The sequence below is a fragment of the Athene noctua genome, chromosome Z, assembly GCF_965140245.1.
Source record: "Athene noctua chromosome Z, bAthNoc1.hap1.1, whole genome shotgun sequence".
Classification (NCBI taxonomy): Eukaryota; Metazoa; Chordata; class Aves; order Strigiformes; family Strigidae; genus Athene; species Athene noctua.
In genome coordinates, this window is record NC_134077.1 from 57,442,494 (window position 1) to 57,462,153 (window position 19,660).

The window sequence follows — 19,660 nt, forward strand, 5'->3', positions numbered from 1 at the left end:
TGACAGGAACGGGGATACCTCTTTCCAATTAAAGTGACTGATTTCGTGTAAAACCTTGTAACATTTCACTTTTTAATTAGGTACATCCTTATCAAATACAAAGTGGTTCACCCTCATTTTATTTTCTACCCAGAGAGTGAAATACAGCATACATTAATCATACCCCAATATAGTGCCAGACCTAATAATGCTTTCAGCATACTTTGACAACTTCTAATCCATCAGTGTATGATGTCTTTTATTCCCGTTTCACTGCAAACATTTATTTGAAAGTCAAGAATAGGCTTAAACTTTTAACATCCAGACTTCCCTGGGTACATCTAAAAATATTAAGCTGAAAAGAAACACAGGATTAGTTTATCAGAAAAAGAAAACCATGAAAATACAGTGTCAGCTGACACAGTGGCAGGTCTGCCCACACTGCTGTCTCTGTAAGTCATTTATCTCCACTAGAATTACTAGCTAAGTAAGGAAGTGGCAATCCAGCCTTTTACTTCTTATTTAATTCTTTTGTGCCAGTCTTAGAGATGGTACGACAAGGGCCATGGAAAGACCCTGTCATTGACAACAGAAAGGAGTCCCCTAGGACAGGGTACCTTCCCAATCTAAAGTTCTCCTCACCTGAGATAAAACACTCCTCACCGCAGAGCATGAGCAGAGGGAGTGCACAACATCCTCAGCAGCTTTCTCTTTTTAGGACAGGCCTGGGAAAGACAGTAGCCAGGGACTTTTATATTACAAACTGAAGAGAATGCTAGCAACTGCTTCTGTGAAATTAAACACCAAAGCTAGAAGATGTAATAGAGACAACTCACTAGAAGAGGATTTGAAAGCACAGTTCACTGGAAAGAGCTCATTTTACAATTTCCTCTCTATATGCACACACTCAGATGAGACTGTTATTTTACTTCTATTTTTCAACACCTTTGAATGCCTCGGGAGTATTTATATCACACCAAGAAAAGCCCTACTTCCAAGCACTGCAATTACTGACTGTTTTGCCAATTATTAAGCCTAGCATAAAGGACACAGCCAGCATAAAGATGAACCAATAACCAAATTGTATTTGATACAAAAGGGTCAGTACAGGGGTGAGAGCTGGGGGTACAAATAAGTCAGTCAGATTATACATAATCGACATCAGTCCCACTGACCCCAACAACGACACCACACGACCAACAATGGGTGGAATAAATGGGGACATGCAGTTTCCCATAGAAGGGACGGGAGACAACCAACGCAACAAGCCAAACACATGAGACCAAGGAAGCCACATACTGAATCTCTACACAGCCCACATTTACAAAGGCCAGACCTGACTGGAGCCCAGTCCCAGGGAGGCGGGAGGTCCTGCAACCCAACAGCAAACTCTACAAAGTGCATCCACCCCACAGACAGACACTGCCCTTCCTGCACGGGGTCCCAGCTTTTATCCCTCAGTGGGACACCTGACCCTTGTTTCCTTAATGCAGACCCCTGGGGCTCATTTACCCAATGGCTCTGTCTGCAAGGCCAGCACCACCCTGGAGGGAAGCCTAAAGGCAAACTCACCCCCCTTTGGGAAGGGCTGTGGGAATCACCCACATGTCAACCTTAATTTGGGGCTTGGGGATGAAACCCCAGCATTTCACTGACCCAGCTTGGAAGTGCTGACTTAAGAGAAACTGACCAGGACTCTCAGCAAACCCTTGCCGAAATTCCTCCTACTAACACGATGAGGGGAAGTCAGATTTCTGTCCACCATAGCTCAATACCCTGATTACATCTTTCAGGGATGCAGCTTGGAAGGGCAGAACTGTTGCATGGATGAGTCTGAAACAAATCTCAAGTAATTCATCCAGCACATGCTCCAGCCTTCCCAGCATTCCCACATCGCCCTCACATGATATTTAATCACTGCCTGCTAGGGTAATCTTCACTCTGCCTTTCCCTTTTACATGATTTTTGCCTTTCTGGGTTAAAAAAAAAAAAAAGTGTTAATTGACAAGGTGTTAAGCACAATTCAGAAGCAGCAAAGAGGTTCCCTGTTGGGTTTATGAATCAGCTGCATACAGCACAGTGAGCATTTTTGTAATCACACAAAAGCATGCCTACGAAGAGGAATGCAATGTCACTATAAAACAGAAGAGTTTACTGTCTTTTGGAAAGAGATATAAGCCACAGTTACTGTTGAAAACAAGTGCACAAAATTCAGAACAAGCAGAATTTTAGGAAGTTAAAAAGCTTAATACGGAACTTGAATTAGATCTTCATGATTGGCAAGGCAAAAAGAGTTCTCAGAACCTTCTCATAGTAATATTCTTGTTTCCATACTACTTGTAGGAAAGACTATTTTCAGAAAGATATAAAACATAAATGAGGGAAGCTTGCTTTATGGAAAAGTATGATACTGGAATCTAAATTTCTAACACATTATATGCATGACTTCTCATCCTTCTGAAAGTGACAAAAATAAAAGCTTCACACACACTGTACTTCATGTTATGCTGTAATTAAGTTTTATTTTCTTCACCCAATTTGTTTAATTACTTTAAGTTACACTAAGTCAACAAAAATCTCAAAGAAAGTCAGAAAATTATGACTTTTCAGACAGGAATGTAACCCAACCCTAGCACAACTCCATTGACTTGCTGTGAGATTCCACCAAGAAAGGGGATGTCTATCATTATCATTAAATTGTTACCACTATACTGATGTTACATAAAAATCAAAAAATTCCAATCCTGTACCAAAGAGTTTACAGTCTGAAACAAGCTGCAGTAGTGCTAAACTCTATGATACTAGCAGACAGCTTCAACATAAGTTAAAATAGGAGGCTAGTGTCAGTAATATGGTCATTGGCAGTAAATTCACAAGCTGAGAAACAAAAGTGACACAAGGGTACTATAATAGATGATCTTTGGAAGATCTTTGCATAACCACAGCTTCTTCCCTAGCCCAGAGTATCAGAGTCTGAAATAAGCCAGAAGGATCAAGTGAGAAAGTTAGACCAAAACTGTGATATAATGTCAGGAAAAGGCAAAGAAGTCAAGACTTGTATTTACTGCAGCTGGGCAAGGCCCCACATACAAAAGGCTACAGAAATGAAGCAATGAAAAGGGAGAGAAAATACTAGATCAATTAGCAAGGGAAGACATTGGAACTAGCACCAGACAAAAAGTCTGCTGCACTGTGGGCTAGGAAGTCAGTGCAGAGAAAGCCACAGTTCCATTGAGTGGAATACAGAAATCCAGTTCAGCACAAGGTTAACGCATTAAAAACAAGTTTTGGGCAGAGGCAAATATGCACACTCCAAAATAACAATATAAAATTAATAACCTAGAGAAGTTCAATATATAAAATGCATAGAGAAATAAACATCTTATAAATTGATTTAATTACAGACTCATGCATATTAGCTTTAAACCAATAAATGCTAATACAAAAAAGGCCCAGTCCTACATACTTTAGCCACAATGAGTATTGCTACATGGAACTGTTACGATAGTACTTCATGCATGGGAGCAGAAGTCTGAAGGCAATGTCCTCAAGTTAGGAACACAGATATTAACTCCTAAATACTTCTGATTCTATACTGTTGGAATGTATCTGATAAAACAACCAGATATCCTTAGAGAACACTTAACATTAGTTCTAACTTCACTGTGCAGTCACAAAGTACTTGTAAAGCATTACAGAAAGCTTATGACAGATTTTGCCTCCCGAAGTTTACTGAGAGCAAGGCATTGCTGAAGAAGTCATTTGTGACTAGAAGCAAACAGACTCAGATCCACAGCATCTTACAATGTTACTCAAGTTTTAACTACACTAAGAATACTATTTTGCAAATTTTGGAACCAGTCTTGAACAATGTGGCAATCCTCAACTTCAGTGAAGCCAAGGGTGCCAAGTCATTGAAAGACTGGGCCTCAATCCCATGCAGTTAACGAACACCTACAGAAACTAAAAGAAAATATAATTTGTGCGCTACAGCTGTGCAGTACCACATTTCAAACACTTTAGCTTTTATTTCATAAATGTGCAGCATGACACTAACCCATGGGCATTTATGACTGATGCATCTGCATGAAGCTCGTCATGAACACCGCAAGCTTCTGGACATCTTCTACAGTCACCGCGTTATACAGAGAGGCACGGATTCCTCCCACAGATCTGAATTGAAAAGAGGGGAGAAAAAATAAAAAGGTTTTGTATATTCTAAAAAAGACATTAACAGCATTAACAGACATTTAAACCTACCCCTACGCCAAAGGGATAAAATTCACATTTTATGTGAATGAGGAGGAACATTTAATTCTTCAAGGCAAACTTGCAATCTAGAGAAACTCAGTATTTACAGCTCAAACACCGTAGCCCTGTGACATCAAAAAGCTGTCTTTTTTAAACCCATAAACACCATTCAACATGGGAAGAAACTCTTGCAACCAGGTCGACAAGCTGTGTAATGAAAGGCTTTATACAGTGACAGAATCTGACGTCTAGAGTCACCTTCTTTGCCATTTGCACAGAGCCAGACTCATCAAATTAGAGAAGAAAGCAGAATTAAGGAGAAAACTCTGAGCCCCACAACAACTAAACTAAGCAGTAGTTAAGTCACCAGCAGTCTCTGATTAGTCTCTAGACTGCTACTCCCAAGTAACGCCAAACCTGTTTAAGGAACAGCCTGTGAGTGAGAAAGGCTGGTAAGTCAGTAGGCAATGCCTGCTGCTGTATCACTGTAGTAAGAGTTTATTTTGCACAGGAAATGGATTTATCTGACTATTACTTACCGATGCCCTTTCAGGGATATCATATTAAGTTCCACAGCTTTCTCAAGAAATTTCTTTTCCAGTGTTTCATCACCCTTGATACTGCCAATACGGAAAGGGACATTCATTCTGCTTCGGTTCTTTCTCTCCACTGGACATCTAGCAAAGTTGCAGAATGTAACGATTAACCCATTTTGTGCTAAATTTACATCTTCAGCTACATACAGTTTCAGAAAATGAGTAATTACATTTGTTTAGCACCAAAGTAATTCCTCCATAATTCAAAAGATCATTATTTTCTGTGAAAGAAAACAACCCTCCTTTTTTAACCAAGTATAACAGAAACAGCAAGTGGAAGGCTTATTGACCCTTCCTGACATACTCAAAATTGCCCCAGAGGAATGCAGAGGAGACTTACAAACAGACCTAATTTAAAGAACCATGATAAAAACCATCACTCCACCAACAACAGTATCAATTACATTCCCTAGGGTAAGTGAGGTTAGTGCCAGTGACCTTTGACTAAGTCTTAAGCAGTTTCTTTGTCTTCAAAGACTGACACACTTACTTTCATTCAGTCACAAATGCTACCAGAATTGAACTTGACTCAGCTAAAGAGAGATAAAGGAAGCATAAGGGCATAGCATAAGGAAATTTCCATGGACATTAGAGACTTCTGTCAGTGGTTTCAATCCACCTTCTACATTAGTATTATTCAGAACTGGGAATAATAGCAAGTAGAAAGAAGATATCTCTAGAACAAATCTTGCATTGCATACAGGGCCACAACTTATGAGGTACATCACAGCTCTTATCTCCTAAAATTCCATTTAATCAAAAGGAGAAAATTAAAGATACATTTAAATCAAAATTCCTCTTCAATTATTCTGTGAAGATAAAAACAAGGGTAAAAAAAATTTATTTTTTTTTTTTAATGCTTCTAGCTACAAAGGAGATATGAATCCTCCAAATTTATTATTCCCTAGGCTGTAATGTAGATTCTTGCAGGGATTCATTAGGAATAAGTTCTCATAAACTGCAAGCAAATTGCATACCTATTATTATTCTTTTTGAGTTCCTTCCTTGCTCCTTTGTACAGATATCTCCATTATGAAGAGGAAAAAAATAGATCAATCATAATATCTGCCTACAAAAATTTTCTCCTTCAGATGCAACCAGGAAAGCACTCTTCAAAAAGGCCTATGCTTGTAAGTATTCCCATATTTGAGTAACTGTAGGTACACTATAGTTTTTAGAAGATCCAGCTGCTATTAGGCAATCTGATATAATTCACTTAGTGCACAGACTTTGGAAAGCAAACTACAAATGGTAAATGGCACTTTGTAGAAGAAAGTCTCCATTTGCCAAATGGCTTGTCACACTGCTTATCCAGTGAAGCATGACACAGTTGAGGTGGCACATTACAGCTGGGAAGGCAGCTTCAGATAAGTCTTCCTTTTAGTCATAGATACAACCAAAAAAATCCAGTCTTAACTGTATTGCTTAGTAAGATGCATACAGCTCAGCTAGTGAAGCTTGCTTTGCCCTCCCAATTGACTATTTACCATTCCATCAGCACTGCATTTCCCACTCACAGCCTTACAGATCAGCTTGGCAGAAACAGATTTCTATTTGTCATAAAATGGTTTTTCAAGGCTTCAATTGCTTACAGAGGTTTATGAAAAACCCTCAGGATTTCGGTAGAGTAGGTTCACAATCCTGATCATAACAATGCTAAAGGCAAAGCTGTTCTCATTAACTAAATGGATAAGCAGACTGTATTAAATATTAGGATGAAACTATACCCCTGCCAATTAAGGTTGCAGACAGCTTTAATTTAAAATCCAAATTTAATTTGCCTTATCCTAACTTTGACTTTGAAATTAATTAGGTCCCAAAACTGTTTATTTTATATTGAAAGTACAAGAAAATATTTTGCAGTTTCATAGTCAATTGCTAGTTTTTGAGCTTGGCAAGTATAAGAATTATTCTGAGTTACAACATCATCTTTTAACTATATGTATTTTGGGTCCTGTGAGCTCAAAAAATACCTTGCAACAATATGTAAAAATCAGAGGATTAAATCTGCTTTGGAAAACCATGAAAAATAAAGAAAACAAACTATATGCAATTAAAATTTTGACTACATCTAAGTCTGATCCTCATCCTGTTTCAAAAGGTGTTTCAGAACTGAGTGGAATTACCTAATAAAAATGCTCTGCTTGACAAAGAAAAAGCAGAGCCTTCGACTACTGAAACAGATGGTAGGAAGAATATAATGCAAAAGTGGTCCCTACAATTTCTTACAAGCCACTTTCTGGTTTGGCCTGTATTTCCCCAAAGATTCTGCAGACATACAAACCAGAATCTGTGTGTCTGGATTTGTACACTCTTCTCCTAGGCTCCTGCATTTAATTAAGTTTAGAATATATGGTATTAATATGCTTCACAACTTATCTATACAGGATAACTTGAAATAAGTTCCTCCTGGAATGAGACTCATCCCTGGCTAATTATCAAGTGAACAGTTTGCAGAAATAATTCCTGTAGAATTCCTCAAAATTTCCATATACTGAAAAGGTAACTTTAAAAGTATGTGGCAATCAGACTCTTAGAAGTTATGATGTTTGACTCTGCAACAAATATTGAAACCAAGGGGAAAAAGCATAGCAACTTACACATAGAATCCATTAGATTTGTCTATAATATCATAAATCAATCGTGATTTGATTAAACTGAGTTTATCCATTGCTGCAGCTCCGCCATTATTCTTTATCCATTCTAGTACCAATCCCATGATATAAATACTGCAAGAGGAAATAACATTTTTTTATCAGATCATTTTAAAAACAAACAAACAAACAAACAAACACCAGAAAAACTAACAGTCCTCTTTAATAGTTCACAAAATGTTTCAGCATTATGTTTGGTGTTAGGGTGCTTAAGACTAACAGCTCAGAATCTGAACCAGTTTACAATTTATGACAATTCTAAGTAGGCAGTGGGTTTTGGACATAAATAAAGTATCCTGAAACTCAAATACTACACAATATGTTGTACAAACTTAATCCTTTGTACCACAGAAGGACACATCATCCTGCAGGTTTCCTGCAGCCCTGCAGGGCTCACAAGAACACCCTCAGACATGCTTCGTGGACTGCCAGTTCATTGACTACATAGCTGCCTGTCAAGTCCTAGAAAGAGCCAAAGTTAGCGCAAAAGTTCATAGCATCCACCCTGTGCAGCTGCTTTAGCAAAGACGCAGGGCTGAATCTCAAATGTATGTACATTAATAATGCCAGAAATTTAATCACATTTTCACAAATGTTAAAAATAAAACTATAATCCCATTTCTCCCTAAAAAGACCTTTTGCTCACATGAATAGTGAAGTTCGGTGAAACAAATAGGATGTATCACACTTAATTATTCTTTATTATTCAAGTTCTAGGTAGAGATCTGGAAGTCTACTGGCATCATATGGTTTGAGACCAAGTATTTCAAAGCTAGTTACTAAGTACTACATTAAAAAATCCCTGAGGCCTTTTGCCTTTGTGTTTTTGCTACAAAACTCAGCTTGTTCAAGTTCAGGCATTTCCCACGACTACAACACTTTAATTAAAAAACTGTTCACAAGCTTTTATGGCATATTTCCAAACTTCAAAAAAAGTTTGCTTTTATTAATCTCTTCATTACAGATTCCAAGGGAGTCCTCAGAGAACACTACCCTACAAGTTTCCCTAACACAAATCTAGTAGGAGCTGTTTTAAACTTTCCTACTGTTACTTTCTCAGGGGATGACAGCATCAAATCTTTGAACACTGCAAAAAGACTGCAGAATAACCGAGGTTACAAATTGACTTTTATACAAACCACCTCATAGCTTTGAGACCACGCCACATTTATGATAGCACAGTGTCAACTATCCTGGTGTAAAGTATTTAAGTGACATATAGCCTATGTCCTTGCCAAATATACAGGGCCATATTCACCTCTTGCCCTCACTTCCTTGAGGGAAACTTCTTGGACAAGTAATTTTTAAAGTAGACGCCTTAGAGTCATCCACAAAACCCAGCCAGCTGAAACCTTTTACCCTTCCTTCATGTCAGTCAAAATAATGTTTCTGGAGAGTTTTTAAATGAAAAATGCTTTCTGGAGCTTGGAAATGAGATTTTCATAGCAAATTCATTGTTGATTTCAGCAAAGCAGATTAGGGCCAAAGAGTCAAACTCTGTAGCACCAAGAGGTTAAAGTCATCAGCAGGACCTTAATTTAATTTAACATCCTGCTGAAGTAGCTTTTGCAAATTCAGTTAATATTTCCTGCCTGTTTGCCAGCAAACAATTACAGAGTGCAAGGAAAAGAGTAGAGAAAAAGAGAACTAAGAAGCTTTGCCAGTTGCTTACAAAAACTGGAACAGGCATTTAGAGCCAAGCCAAACAGATGTGTACCCTGCCAACATTTCAGTCTGTGTTACATTCTGGATTCTGGAGTATACTCCAATGCGGGTCTGTAGCATGAGGTGAAATCTGGCAAGACAGTGATCAGAAAGAAGACAGACTGCAAGTTCAACTTTATTTTCAGCTCCCTTAATCTCCCAATACTCTGTTAATGTTACTGACAAATACCAAGTTACTGCTAAAGTAGCACTTTCTTCTCAGAAGTTCTTTACAGCAGCTAAAATGAAGCTGCAGAATTTCATTTGTTCTGCTTTTCAAACCAGAGGACCAACACTGTGTTCGAGTACTGAGATTAAGTGGAACTTCGGTTTTTCAAATGGAAATAGCTTTGTACTTGGAAAACATGAATAGTTAGATTTAAAAACCTGGCATGTGCAAGTACACAGTGCCCAAAACAGTATGCGTGACTTGGCAGTCAGGAAAAAAATCGATCATGAAATAGAGGCTTTATCAATCATTGGGAAAAAGAGATACACATACTGCCTATATTACAAAGCTACATTCAGAAAGAAGACAGAAATCTAGAAACATTGTGAAGTTAATTCTTAATCTTAGTAGCAGCCCTAAAGATACTGAGTGTACCGAGCCTATAGGGCAGACAGGCTGACATCATTATATCACTACATACTCTACAGTATGCACACTCCTTATGAAAACTAGTTGCACATTGTAAAATCTGGAATAAACGTGTGCTCACAAGATTTACTGTTCTTTTGATAAATTAAGATCACTGCCTCTGTGTCACTGCAATAGTACACCTCATAGTGAGAATCATCAGATTGAGATATGCAATTAGTATCACTTAAATTTCTACTGAATTTAGGTAAGCAATGGCATTAAGGTAGGCTTTATACACAGGAATCACTGTACTTTATGCCTGTACAGTGCATTTAATATCTGTTGGGCATCAGTAGGCAAATTAACTTTGCAAATTCTGGCATGTACAAAAAAGCTGTAAGATCTGAGATTAAACATCAAGATAAGATTACATTATCAAATTACCTGAATCAAAGGAAATCTTATCTTTAAAAGTAGAAATCATTATTTTCAAAATAATTTTAAAAGAATTCTGGAAAAAAAGAACATCTAGTTTGAAGATTTTCTTTTTTAAAATCATCATTTCAGTGGACATTGGTATAAAAATGCTACAGATTAAGAATGGGTAGATAATACTGGCTCAAGACCAAAATATTTCAGTAGCAAAGCATCATTTCACTGGCTATCAGAAGCTAGGAGGCAATAATTTTAAAAGCGCATTCTGTAGACTGTTCTGCTTCTTGCATATATTAAATCACCAGGTACGGGCCAATTTTATGATCTTAATTGCTAGCAATGATAATTAAGCCAGACCAATCTCGTTTTCAGATGTCAAGTCAAACACTGAGGTGGTGGTCGAAGAAATATGGAGAGTTGTACTAGAGAATAAAGCAAAGCAATGATTAAAATGCCTTTCAACAAAAATTCTTCTAGTGTCATTTCAAAACCGTCAGTAGTGAATGATGTAGCTAGAACAAGAAATATTTTTAAAATTTTAGAGAATACATAGTCTTGTAATATTTTATATTATTAAAAAATTACTAACGATAACATTCATTGTTTTCCCGCAAAGAAAATCAATAGAGATCTGGAGGTTCAAACGCCAAGAACAACCTCCAAAAAAAATTACATCAAATGTGTACTGAGTGTTCAAGAAGCAAGACTAAGTGTCAAGTTACCTACTTGCAATAACAGAAGCATCACCACTGAATTGATTAGAGCTGTGTTTATGTAAATCAGAACTGGATCCTGAAACTTCTACAGTGGAATTATGACGTATAATATTTACTTCTAAAACTACTATGTCCTTTATGACTGAGTCCCTCTAGGCAACCCCTCAAAGCCTACTATAGTCATATGGCCAGACATTTCCCATGTTTCCACACAGGAATCATGTGAAATACTCCAACATCTCAGTGACTTGCAGGCAAATATCCAACTTTCAAAACTTTTCTCGATAAGAGCAGCAGATGGCAGTGCAGTAGCTTTATGACTAAGAAATATTAAATAGCAGGGAAAGTTACCTGTAGCATGGTGGAGTGTTATACAACGAGCCATTCGTTGCTTGTGTTTTGTAATCCAGTACTATAGGGCATTCTTTCAGTGCGAATCCCAGCAAGTCCTCACGTACTATTACAACAGTAACTCCAGCACAACCAACATTCTTCTGAGCACCAGCGAAAATCACGCCAAACTTTAACAGGAAGAAGAAAAGGACTTGCTACATGCATTTACCAGTAGATCTTACAACTGAGTAATACACTAGTATCATTATCCGACAGGCATACAACTCAGCTGAACAGCTCGGAGAATGTGTTGAAAAAAAGCAAGTTATATATAGATCAAAGAAGAATTAGAAGTTCCGATTTCGAAGTACACTTACGGCTACATTTTTAGCCCACATATGTCTTACAGAATCATTTATCTTCATTCAGCTGAGGAAGATCATCAAAAAAACTTGACGATTTGCTAAATGCATATTTAGTAGTTACAAGTAATTCTCAAGGCAGTCTGTCCCAGTTTCACACTACTCCAAGCAAACTGACTAAAAATAAACTTATACATAGATCACAGTATTTTCAACCAACCTGGTATTTCAGAACAGGCATCATATAATCCACCTGTTCAAAGAGGCAGATCAGGAAAGGCCAAGATGAATGCACTAACAATTGTCCCTTCTTTTCACTGCACACAGATAAGAAGGGGCAAATACACTACTTCACTAGTCTGTAAAATCTCCCCCTTGTAACACACTTTACAAACATAAGCAGGTACTATGTGCTGTCCCTGTACTATCTATGAAACAGACACAGTGAGGCACAGGAATCTTTGGCAGTTTAAAAGGGGTTAGGGATTTTCCACATAAGAGGCAGGATCAAAAAAATCTCATTCACAGTACCCTCTTCTTGCCATATACACTATCTACAGACTAAATATGATTCAGAAGATATCTTTTTCAGCTACAGCATCAGTGAAGACCACGCAGTACACAATCCCGGACAGGTACTAACATCAACAGTTTCAAAAGAGTTCAATGTTTTTACTGAAAAAGGACAACAGATAGACATTGAAATCTCAGACTTTGTATTTCAACATTTGTATTCACCATCAAAATACCCAGTTAACAAAATATGATCTCCTTAATTTCACTGCTCAGCATCTCTGGCAGTCCAGACATTTCCAAGTGCCTAATTATATGCAATCAAGTTTGAAAATGCTTTGTGTAGCCACTGTGTCCATCACTGTACCTTGGAAACATCCACAGGTCTAGACAGAAAGTTTGATGACATATCACAAACCAAGACTGCTCCTTTGACATCAGGTACAAAGTCAAATTCCACACCATGAACAGTCTCATTAGCACAGTAATAGACATAAGAAGCATCCGGATTAAGATTCCAAGTGCTTGGGTCAGGAATGCCTGAGACAGACAAAAAAGAAAACCAAAGGTCACTGGAGGCAAGTAATTTTCAGGGCGTGCAATTTCACTTGAACACTGAACTTGAATGCAAACCCAGAACGATTTTTCAGCATAAAGTATTAACTATCTTGTTACCAGAAAGATATAATTTATCTGCCAAGGAAATACACCAGTGTGTTCTCAAAATTCTGTAGTGAGCCATCATTAAGCTTACAAACACCTTTCTGATTTTCAGCCCTTATTCCTCAAGGGGTTTTCATCAGGTTGACAATCACAACTACAAACTACTGCCCTAGGGGTCCAAAACAGCATTTCAGAGGACTTCAGGCACTGGGTCCAAGAGTCTTCCTGGTGGCTTTGGAACCACCAAAGCATCCAAATTCTCACTGGGAAAGTTCTCTAAAGTTGTGTTTCTCAGCAATCCCAGAAGCATTTCAGTCTTGCCCAAGCTGAACACAAGGGGATATACCTCCCTCCTGTTTAAGCTTTTCAACTGATTTACAAAACTAAGATTTCCTCAATCAAGAGGCAATATACAGGCATGTCCTGACTGCACAGAAAAAGTGGTTGCTCTTCTTTTGTTCTCTCCTGCAAAACATGAGGAGGGAGAAGTGCTGCTATTGCTATCACCATTATCTACTGCCTCTCCCTTTGTCTACCATTGCCAAATTGTGGATACAGTCCCCTACACTGGGAAGTTATAGGTTCAATTCCTTCCTGTGCCTCAGGGGGTACAAACTTATCGTCCCAGTTAGTGCCCTAATCACCAGTTAATTCACTAACTCACATGGCGATATTCTTTGTCTTTGTGTTGACACTCTTCCCAGTTCAAATGCTGCAATTTGGACCAGAGGGAAGTAAAGTGAGCATGACTAGCAGGAGTAGAAACCAGAAATCAGGTGTCCTTGCTCCAAGAATTATTTATGTATATCGAGTGACAAATTATATGCAATGTTCTTGAAACAGACTCTCTCATAAGAATTGGAATGCCTCCATTACAGTTAACCACATTCTTCCTCCTACACTGTGGTCATTCAAATTTTTATGTCCAGCAACAAGCTCCAAGAGGAAGAGTTGGAAATGTCTCTTCTATTCCAGAGCCAACTGCCTGTTTTGACACCTGGGTGGGAAAGATAAGTATTTGGGAACCCCTGAAAGTAGGTAACAGAATGCAGGTCTCCCATCTCCTGGAACAAGAAGGTTAAGATCCCAGACATGCTTCTAAACTTCAGAGCAGTCTCATTATTGAGACTGCCCAATAATGTACCTGAAACTGAAATACCTTGCAATATCTCTGCAAATAGCTTAAGAAGTCAGTTAAATAACAAAACAAAAGAAACAAAGAAAAAAATCAGATTACTTCCCTACTGATACACATTTGCCTCTTGCCACTTATTTTCTGGGATCTGCTGAGCTTAAATTCAAAATTCTCTCCTGGTGCAGACTGTTAAGCCATCTAACAGACCTCCCAGTGATGAACATGAAGAGATGCGGCAGGCAATTCCCTGAGCGCTGGCCAGTCAGCTCTGTAACTAGTTAACATTCAATAACCCAATAGCTTAGAAAAGCTAAGCATTCACATGGATGGAAGTAATCATCAACTTACTTGTATAGGTTCCTAGTTTTGGATGAACGATATTCACTTTGGCATATTTCTCTGCTTCTTTAGCTGCTTTTGCTGACCAAGCTCCAGTAACCACGTAATCTGCATGTCTTCCCTCCTTTAAACCGATAAGATTAAGTGGGACTGCGCTGAACTGACCAGATCCACCTCCTTGGAGGAAAATAACTTTGTAGTTTTCTGGTATATTTCTGCATGCAAGAAATAACCACTTATATTATTCCCAGAAGACACAAGATGCATACCACTTGATATTATGCATTTAATAGCAACTGAGGAAGAACATTGTCATTTTAGAAGACTTTTTGCCAAGAGATTAGACCAAATCCCATTAATTTACCTCAGCACTGATCATGAGTAACAATTTAAGTATTCAGTAGTGCAATACATTGTACTGATAAAAATTTGCTTAAAAAAAAAAAAAGCTTTTTTCCCCCCCCTTGGATAGCATTAAACAAAATAATTCCCAAGTAGCTCTACTCTCACAGTACACACAAACTTGAAAGATATTCCAGCAGAATTAATGCTCACTTGTAATTTGTACAAATTGTAATTTGTTAAAAAAAAAAGCTTTGTGACTTTTCTGTCAGGCTAAATGCTCACAGTAGCATTCAGATTTGAAATCCTTCAGTTTGAAAGTGCAAATGTACAGTAAATTGTACATGCAGAGCAAGTGCCATAGGGAGTTTCTTATACCATCAGAAAAAAATACATGTTCCAATTATTCATTAAAGCCCCTCTGTCAATAATTCTGGCTGTAACTGAGAGTCAAGTTTTATATGATATAACAAACATTAACTACCATGAGAACATTAATTCTAATACAGAATGTATTTATTTCAAACTTTTAAAAAATGTGTCACACTACAAATAGGAAAAGGGATCCTGAACAGTGATTCTAAAACACATCAATAGAGCTCAGGTTAGTAAAATCAGAGTGATGTACAGATCATCTCTGTACCACTAGAGAACTGATTTCTATTGTTTCCACTTATTTTTTGAGGAAAGTTGATGCCCTTCATGAATTCTATGAAGGTGACAAAAATTAGTATTTCAGAAGAAAGTCAACTAGTCAGTGTATAGTAGACACATAAAAAGCATCTTAACCTAATAAAAGCCCTTTGTCACATTCAAATAAATCACCATGAGACAAATCAGAGGACCAATGTCCTCTCCACAATTATTACTCTATCAGACACAGTACCTAAACAAAAAACCACTCCAAACATACAAAAAGGTGCTTTCAAGGAAAGGTCTCCACATTAGTCATTATTGGTGCAATTAGCACAAGCATAAAATAAAAATAAGCAGGAAGAAACTCACAGCAATTCACGCATGAGATTTTCAGCTGTATTTAAAATTTTTGTGAAGTCTGAAGTCCGATGGCTCATTTCTTTGGTGGAAAGAAGAAATAACATGAAACAAAATGGTGACATACAAGCATGATTTAAAAATTGTGTTAAGCTACAGACACAAAATGTCTGAAGGCTCCCATTCCCAGTTCCAATTCCTTTTTTTTTTTTTTTTTTTTAATGAGCGTTCCTAAATACTCAGATTAGACAGCTTCAATCTTGTCCAGATCCAGGCAAATACAGCCTAATCACATTTGGCATCCACACAATCTTGCTATGCCCAGGAACAACTATATTTGCATGAAAAAAATACTCCCTAGAAAGGTGTAAGTTTTCCTTACTCTAAGAATCTTTTCTGCTACCATGGTGCTGTAACAAGTATAGAGTAAGATACAGGGGGTTGTTTTGTTCCTTTAACAAGGCTTCTTCATGCAGTAATCCTAATTAAACATTAAGGACACTTAATACTAATTCCTTTTATGAAATCCATATGCTTTCTTTCATCTGTAAGAGCGTACAGTTTAAACATGAATCCAAATCCTGTAGAGACTGCTGCACATTCTTTTAGCAGCCAAACAGTTACAAAGGACTAGAAAAAATGCTGACCATCTTCTTGCATTAAATTTTTGTGCAACTGGGGCTGAAAAGCCAGTCAGCTGCCCTATGACACAGAAGACACCTCCTCCTTATGGCAGGACAGCACTGCCTTCCTAATGGGAATGATACTATATATCAATTACATCTGAAGCATTTTGCCACATATATATGCCTATATATATACACAAACACACAAACCTTGCCCAAAGATTTTAAAGTCCTAAAGTTTCACGTATGATTAGTTATCTTTTTTGTCTCTAGGCCTTTGTTTTGGATCACTAAATATCTGGCTATGTATCATTTTATGGTCACTTGATGAAGGGTAGAAAAGCAGTATGAAAAAGTACTCTTTGGACATACAAGTTCCCAGAATAAGGTATTAGAAAATGAGCTGAAATACCAAGATTAAAAACTCTTGTTAAACAGTTTGGTTAAACATCTCCATTCTGAAAAACATAATTTTTAAAGTCTTACCAAGAACACTTATACCAAGTCCTTTGTAGTCAACCAATTCTTTCTGTGCTTCTAATAATACCTAACAAAAGAAAAAATCCACGAATAAATGAAGGAAATTTTCCACTACCTTGAGTCTTCGATGCAACATGTATATGCCAGATGCTCCACACTGCAATAACCTGACAGTTGTCACATGAGATTAACACAACTATAGTCACCAACATAATTTCGTCATATCCAGTAGATGAAGGCTTTTCATAAAGTAGCATGATTAAATCATATGCTTATTGTGGAGCCATGTTTTAAGTTATTATTTCAACAGCCACATTTCCAGATTTCAGAACGATTTTCAGGAGTTGGATGGAATCCACCACATTTTACAGAACGTTTAATGTTTGCAGGTGCAGCCTTTCGAATCAAGCATCTTAAATACCCAGCCCCATCCCTCTACCTTTTTTTCTTTCGCTTGACTTGAGCAAATAGGACAACCAAGGTATTGAGGAAAATGAAGGAAAAAAAAAAAAAATACCAGCCTGGATTCCAACCTCAGGAATTAGATACCTCAAACTGCCCAACAGGACAAGGCCTAGTTTCACAGAACAAAGTCCCACATTTTTTGAAAATGGGCATTCTCTGTTATTGAAAGATAAGAAAGAAATGAAGGAAAATTTTGAGACAACCAAAAAACACAGGTCACTCCTGGGAGGTCTAGCCAGGTAATCTGCTTCAGCCTGCCGTTTTTCTTTCCTCTCCCATAGCTCTCAAATATCACAAACTAGAATTAGATTCTAACCACTGGATCTGCAGCTTCTGATTTCAGTAAATGTGTAAGAGCCAGAACACTCTTAGTTCCTTCTGAAGGCAGCAGGAGGACAGGAAGCCTCAGTAGAAAAGCTGCCAAAACAAATGGTGTATGCATGCACCCTTTGATCTGTCAAGAAACCGCTTGCTCTGGACAGTTGCAGGAACAAGAAATCTACCTTGCTGACAGGGTATCTACATAGCCTGTCAACTGTAACAGCTGGTCACCAAGAGGTCAACCAGAAGCAACTGTGCTGCTTTTGATGTTAGAGTTTGTAAAGTCTTACTCATGTTTCAAGTACAAACTTACCCATGCTAGAGAAGGAAAAAAAAAAAAAGTCAAAACAGAACACACAGACTATTAGAAAGTGGTTGTTAAACTGCTTCATAAAATCCCATTCTGTTAATAACATTCTTTATCTAAAAAGCTGCACATGCCTTACAATAGACCTTTACAATAGGCTTTATAGCCACAAAGAGCTCTGTCCACTTTCTCACTTCTGTGAGTCTGAGCGCTTCATATGTGGCATCAACTCACAACCAAAGTGAAACAATTGAGGTAATACAGTAGTCCACATAGGAGTACTGCATTTTCAAGAGAGGAAAACAAATTAATAATACAGACTTCAGTTACACTCTTCTCAAACCCTAAACTCAGTTTTCAGTACTCTCTGTTGGAAAGTTGGATACTGCAGCAGTTGTAGTAAGAACCCCTTTCAGAATCAAGGGTTCAAGAGAGAACAAATTGCTTTAGAGCATAATCTACAAAGGACATTTCTATGAGAAGAGGGGGAAAAAAAAAAAAAATAATAAAAAAAGAGCTGCTGCACAGCCAATTTGTTTATCTGAAGAAAATTGTTGAAGAAAGAACATATAAAATAATGAAGAAAACTATAAAGGAAACTTAAGAAAACAAACAACTTCCACAATACTAACTCTTAAACTGAAATTCAGATGTGTACAATTTGGGAGAAACCACCCCCTCTCCACGTGTAACTGTATAATCTACAGCTGCTGATGCAACTTTCCACAGGGTTGTGTCTACACTACACTCATTATCATTTTTGAAATAAAGATTTCTCAGAACATTACCATGTTATTTATCAGCTGACAAATAACATACTCAACATAGCTACCGCTGTGCATCTGGGGATTTACTTTCTACACCAAAACTGATGCAGCCCTCGATGAACGACCAGATGATCAGATGCAGAGAAACTCTGGGAGATCAATCCAAAAACCACACAGCAGTGGTTTCCAAGAAACCCAACCTACCAGGGCTTTTGATCAGGCGGGGACAGGGCAAGAAGCCAGGTTTCGTTACTACGCGGGTAACTTTGTATCGCTGTTTCCCCGAGCTTTCCCAGACCTCCCTCCCTTTGCCGTCGGCACCCAAGGAAGCCCCCGGGGGAAGCGGGCCGGGAGGCAGAACGCGCCGCGACGCCCGGCGGGCACCGGCCGCTGCCCCACCGCCTCAGCCCCGGCGAGAGCCTCCTCGTCGTGCAGCAGAGCCCCTGCCCGCACCGCTCCCCACGCGGCGCCGGCAGGGCGCGGACGCCCGCCCCCTCCGCAACGCCCCAAGCCCACACCGGGAAGGGCCTCCGGCCCCTACTCACGGAGCGCGGCAGCTTCGCCGGCCCGGCCCCAAAGTTCGCCACCTGCCGCCCGCACTCCATGACAGCGCCGCTCCTGCCGCCGCTGCTGCCGCCGCCCACCGACCGCAGCGGCGACCGCGCCGATATAAACCCCCCGCCGCCGGCCCGCCGATTGGCTCCTGTCACACACACCCAGGGGGCGGGGCTGCAGCCGGCCCGACCCGCCCATTGGCCCCCGCGGTGGCGCGCCGGCCCGCCTATTGGCAGCGCGGCCACGAGCAGGCAGCGTGACCGCCGCGAGAGGATTGCAGCGCGCGAGGCGGCTCCGCCCCCGCGGTGCCGCCGCTTCTGCAGGGTGCCCCCGGCGGGGCGGAGCTTGCCACCCGAAGCAGCCAAAAATGGTGGGGTCCGCGGAAGAACGCGAGGCGACGGAAGGGATTTAAACGTGCCTCGCATTTGGAAAACCTCAGTAAACCTTGCCAAGGCTTCGTTGCACGTGCACGTCGGGAGGAAAGCAGGATGAACGCATGCCGTTTACTGTGATTTTACCCTACGCAGTTGCCACAGCAGAGCTG

At 39.2% G+C, this 19,660-nt stretch overlaps 1 protein-coding gene across 2 annotated transcripts; it reads right to left on the reverse strand.

The window, feature by feature from the left end:
- Nucleotides 1–2,475: 2,475 nt before the first annotated feature.
- PSAT1 (phosphoserine aminotransferase 1) lies at nt 2,476–19,212 on the reverse strand. 2 transcript variants are annotated; one of them, XM_074932590.1, is made up of 9 exons: nt 19,107–19,212; nt 16,708–16,768; nt 15,608–15,677; nt 14,270–14,475; nt 12,491–12,663; nt 11,267–11,436; nt 7,427–7,555; nt 4,770–4,907; nt 2,476–4,152 (listed from the first exon to the last, which is right to left on the reverse strand). In XM_074932590.1, the coding sequence occupies exons 1-9, from the start codon at nt 19,164–19,166 to the stop codon at nt 4,047–4,049; spliced, it is 1,113 nt and encodes a 370-aa protein (XP_074788691.1). In that variant the 5' UTR covers nt 19,167–19,212; the 3' UTR covers nt 2,476–4,046. The 2 variants fall into 2 exon arrangements, with proteins under 2 accessions (XP_074788691.1, XP_074788692.1); XM_074932591.1 differs by lacking the exon at nt 4,770–4,907.
- Nucleotides 19,213–19,660: the final 448 nt, after the last annotated feature.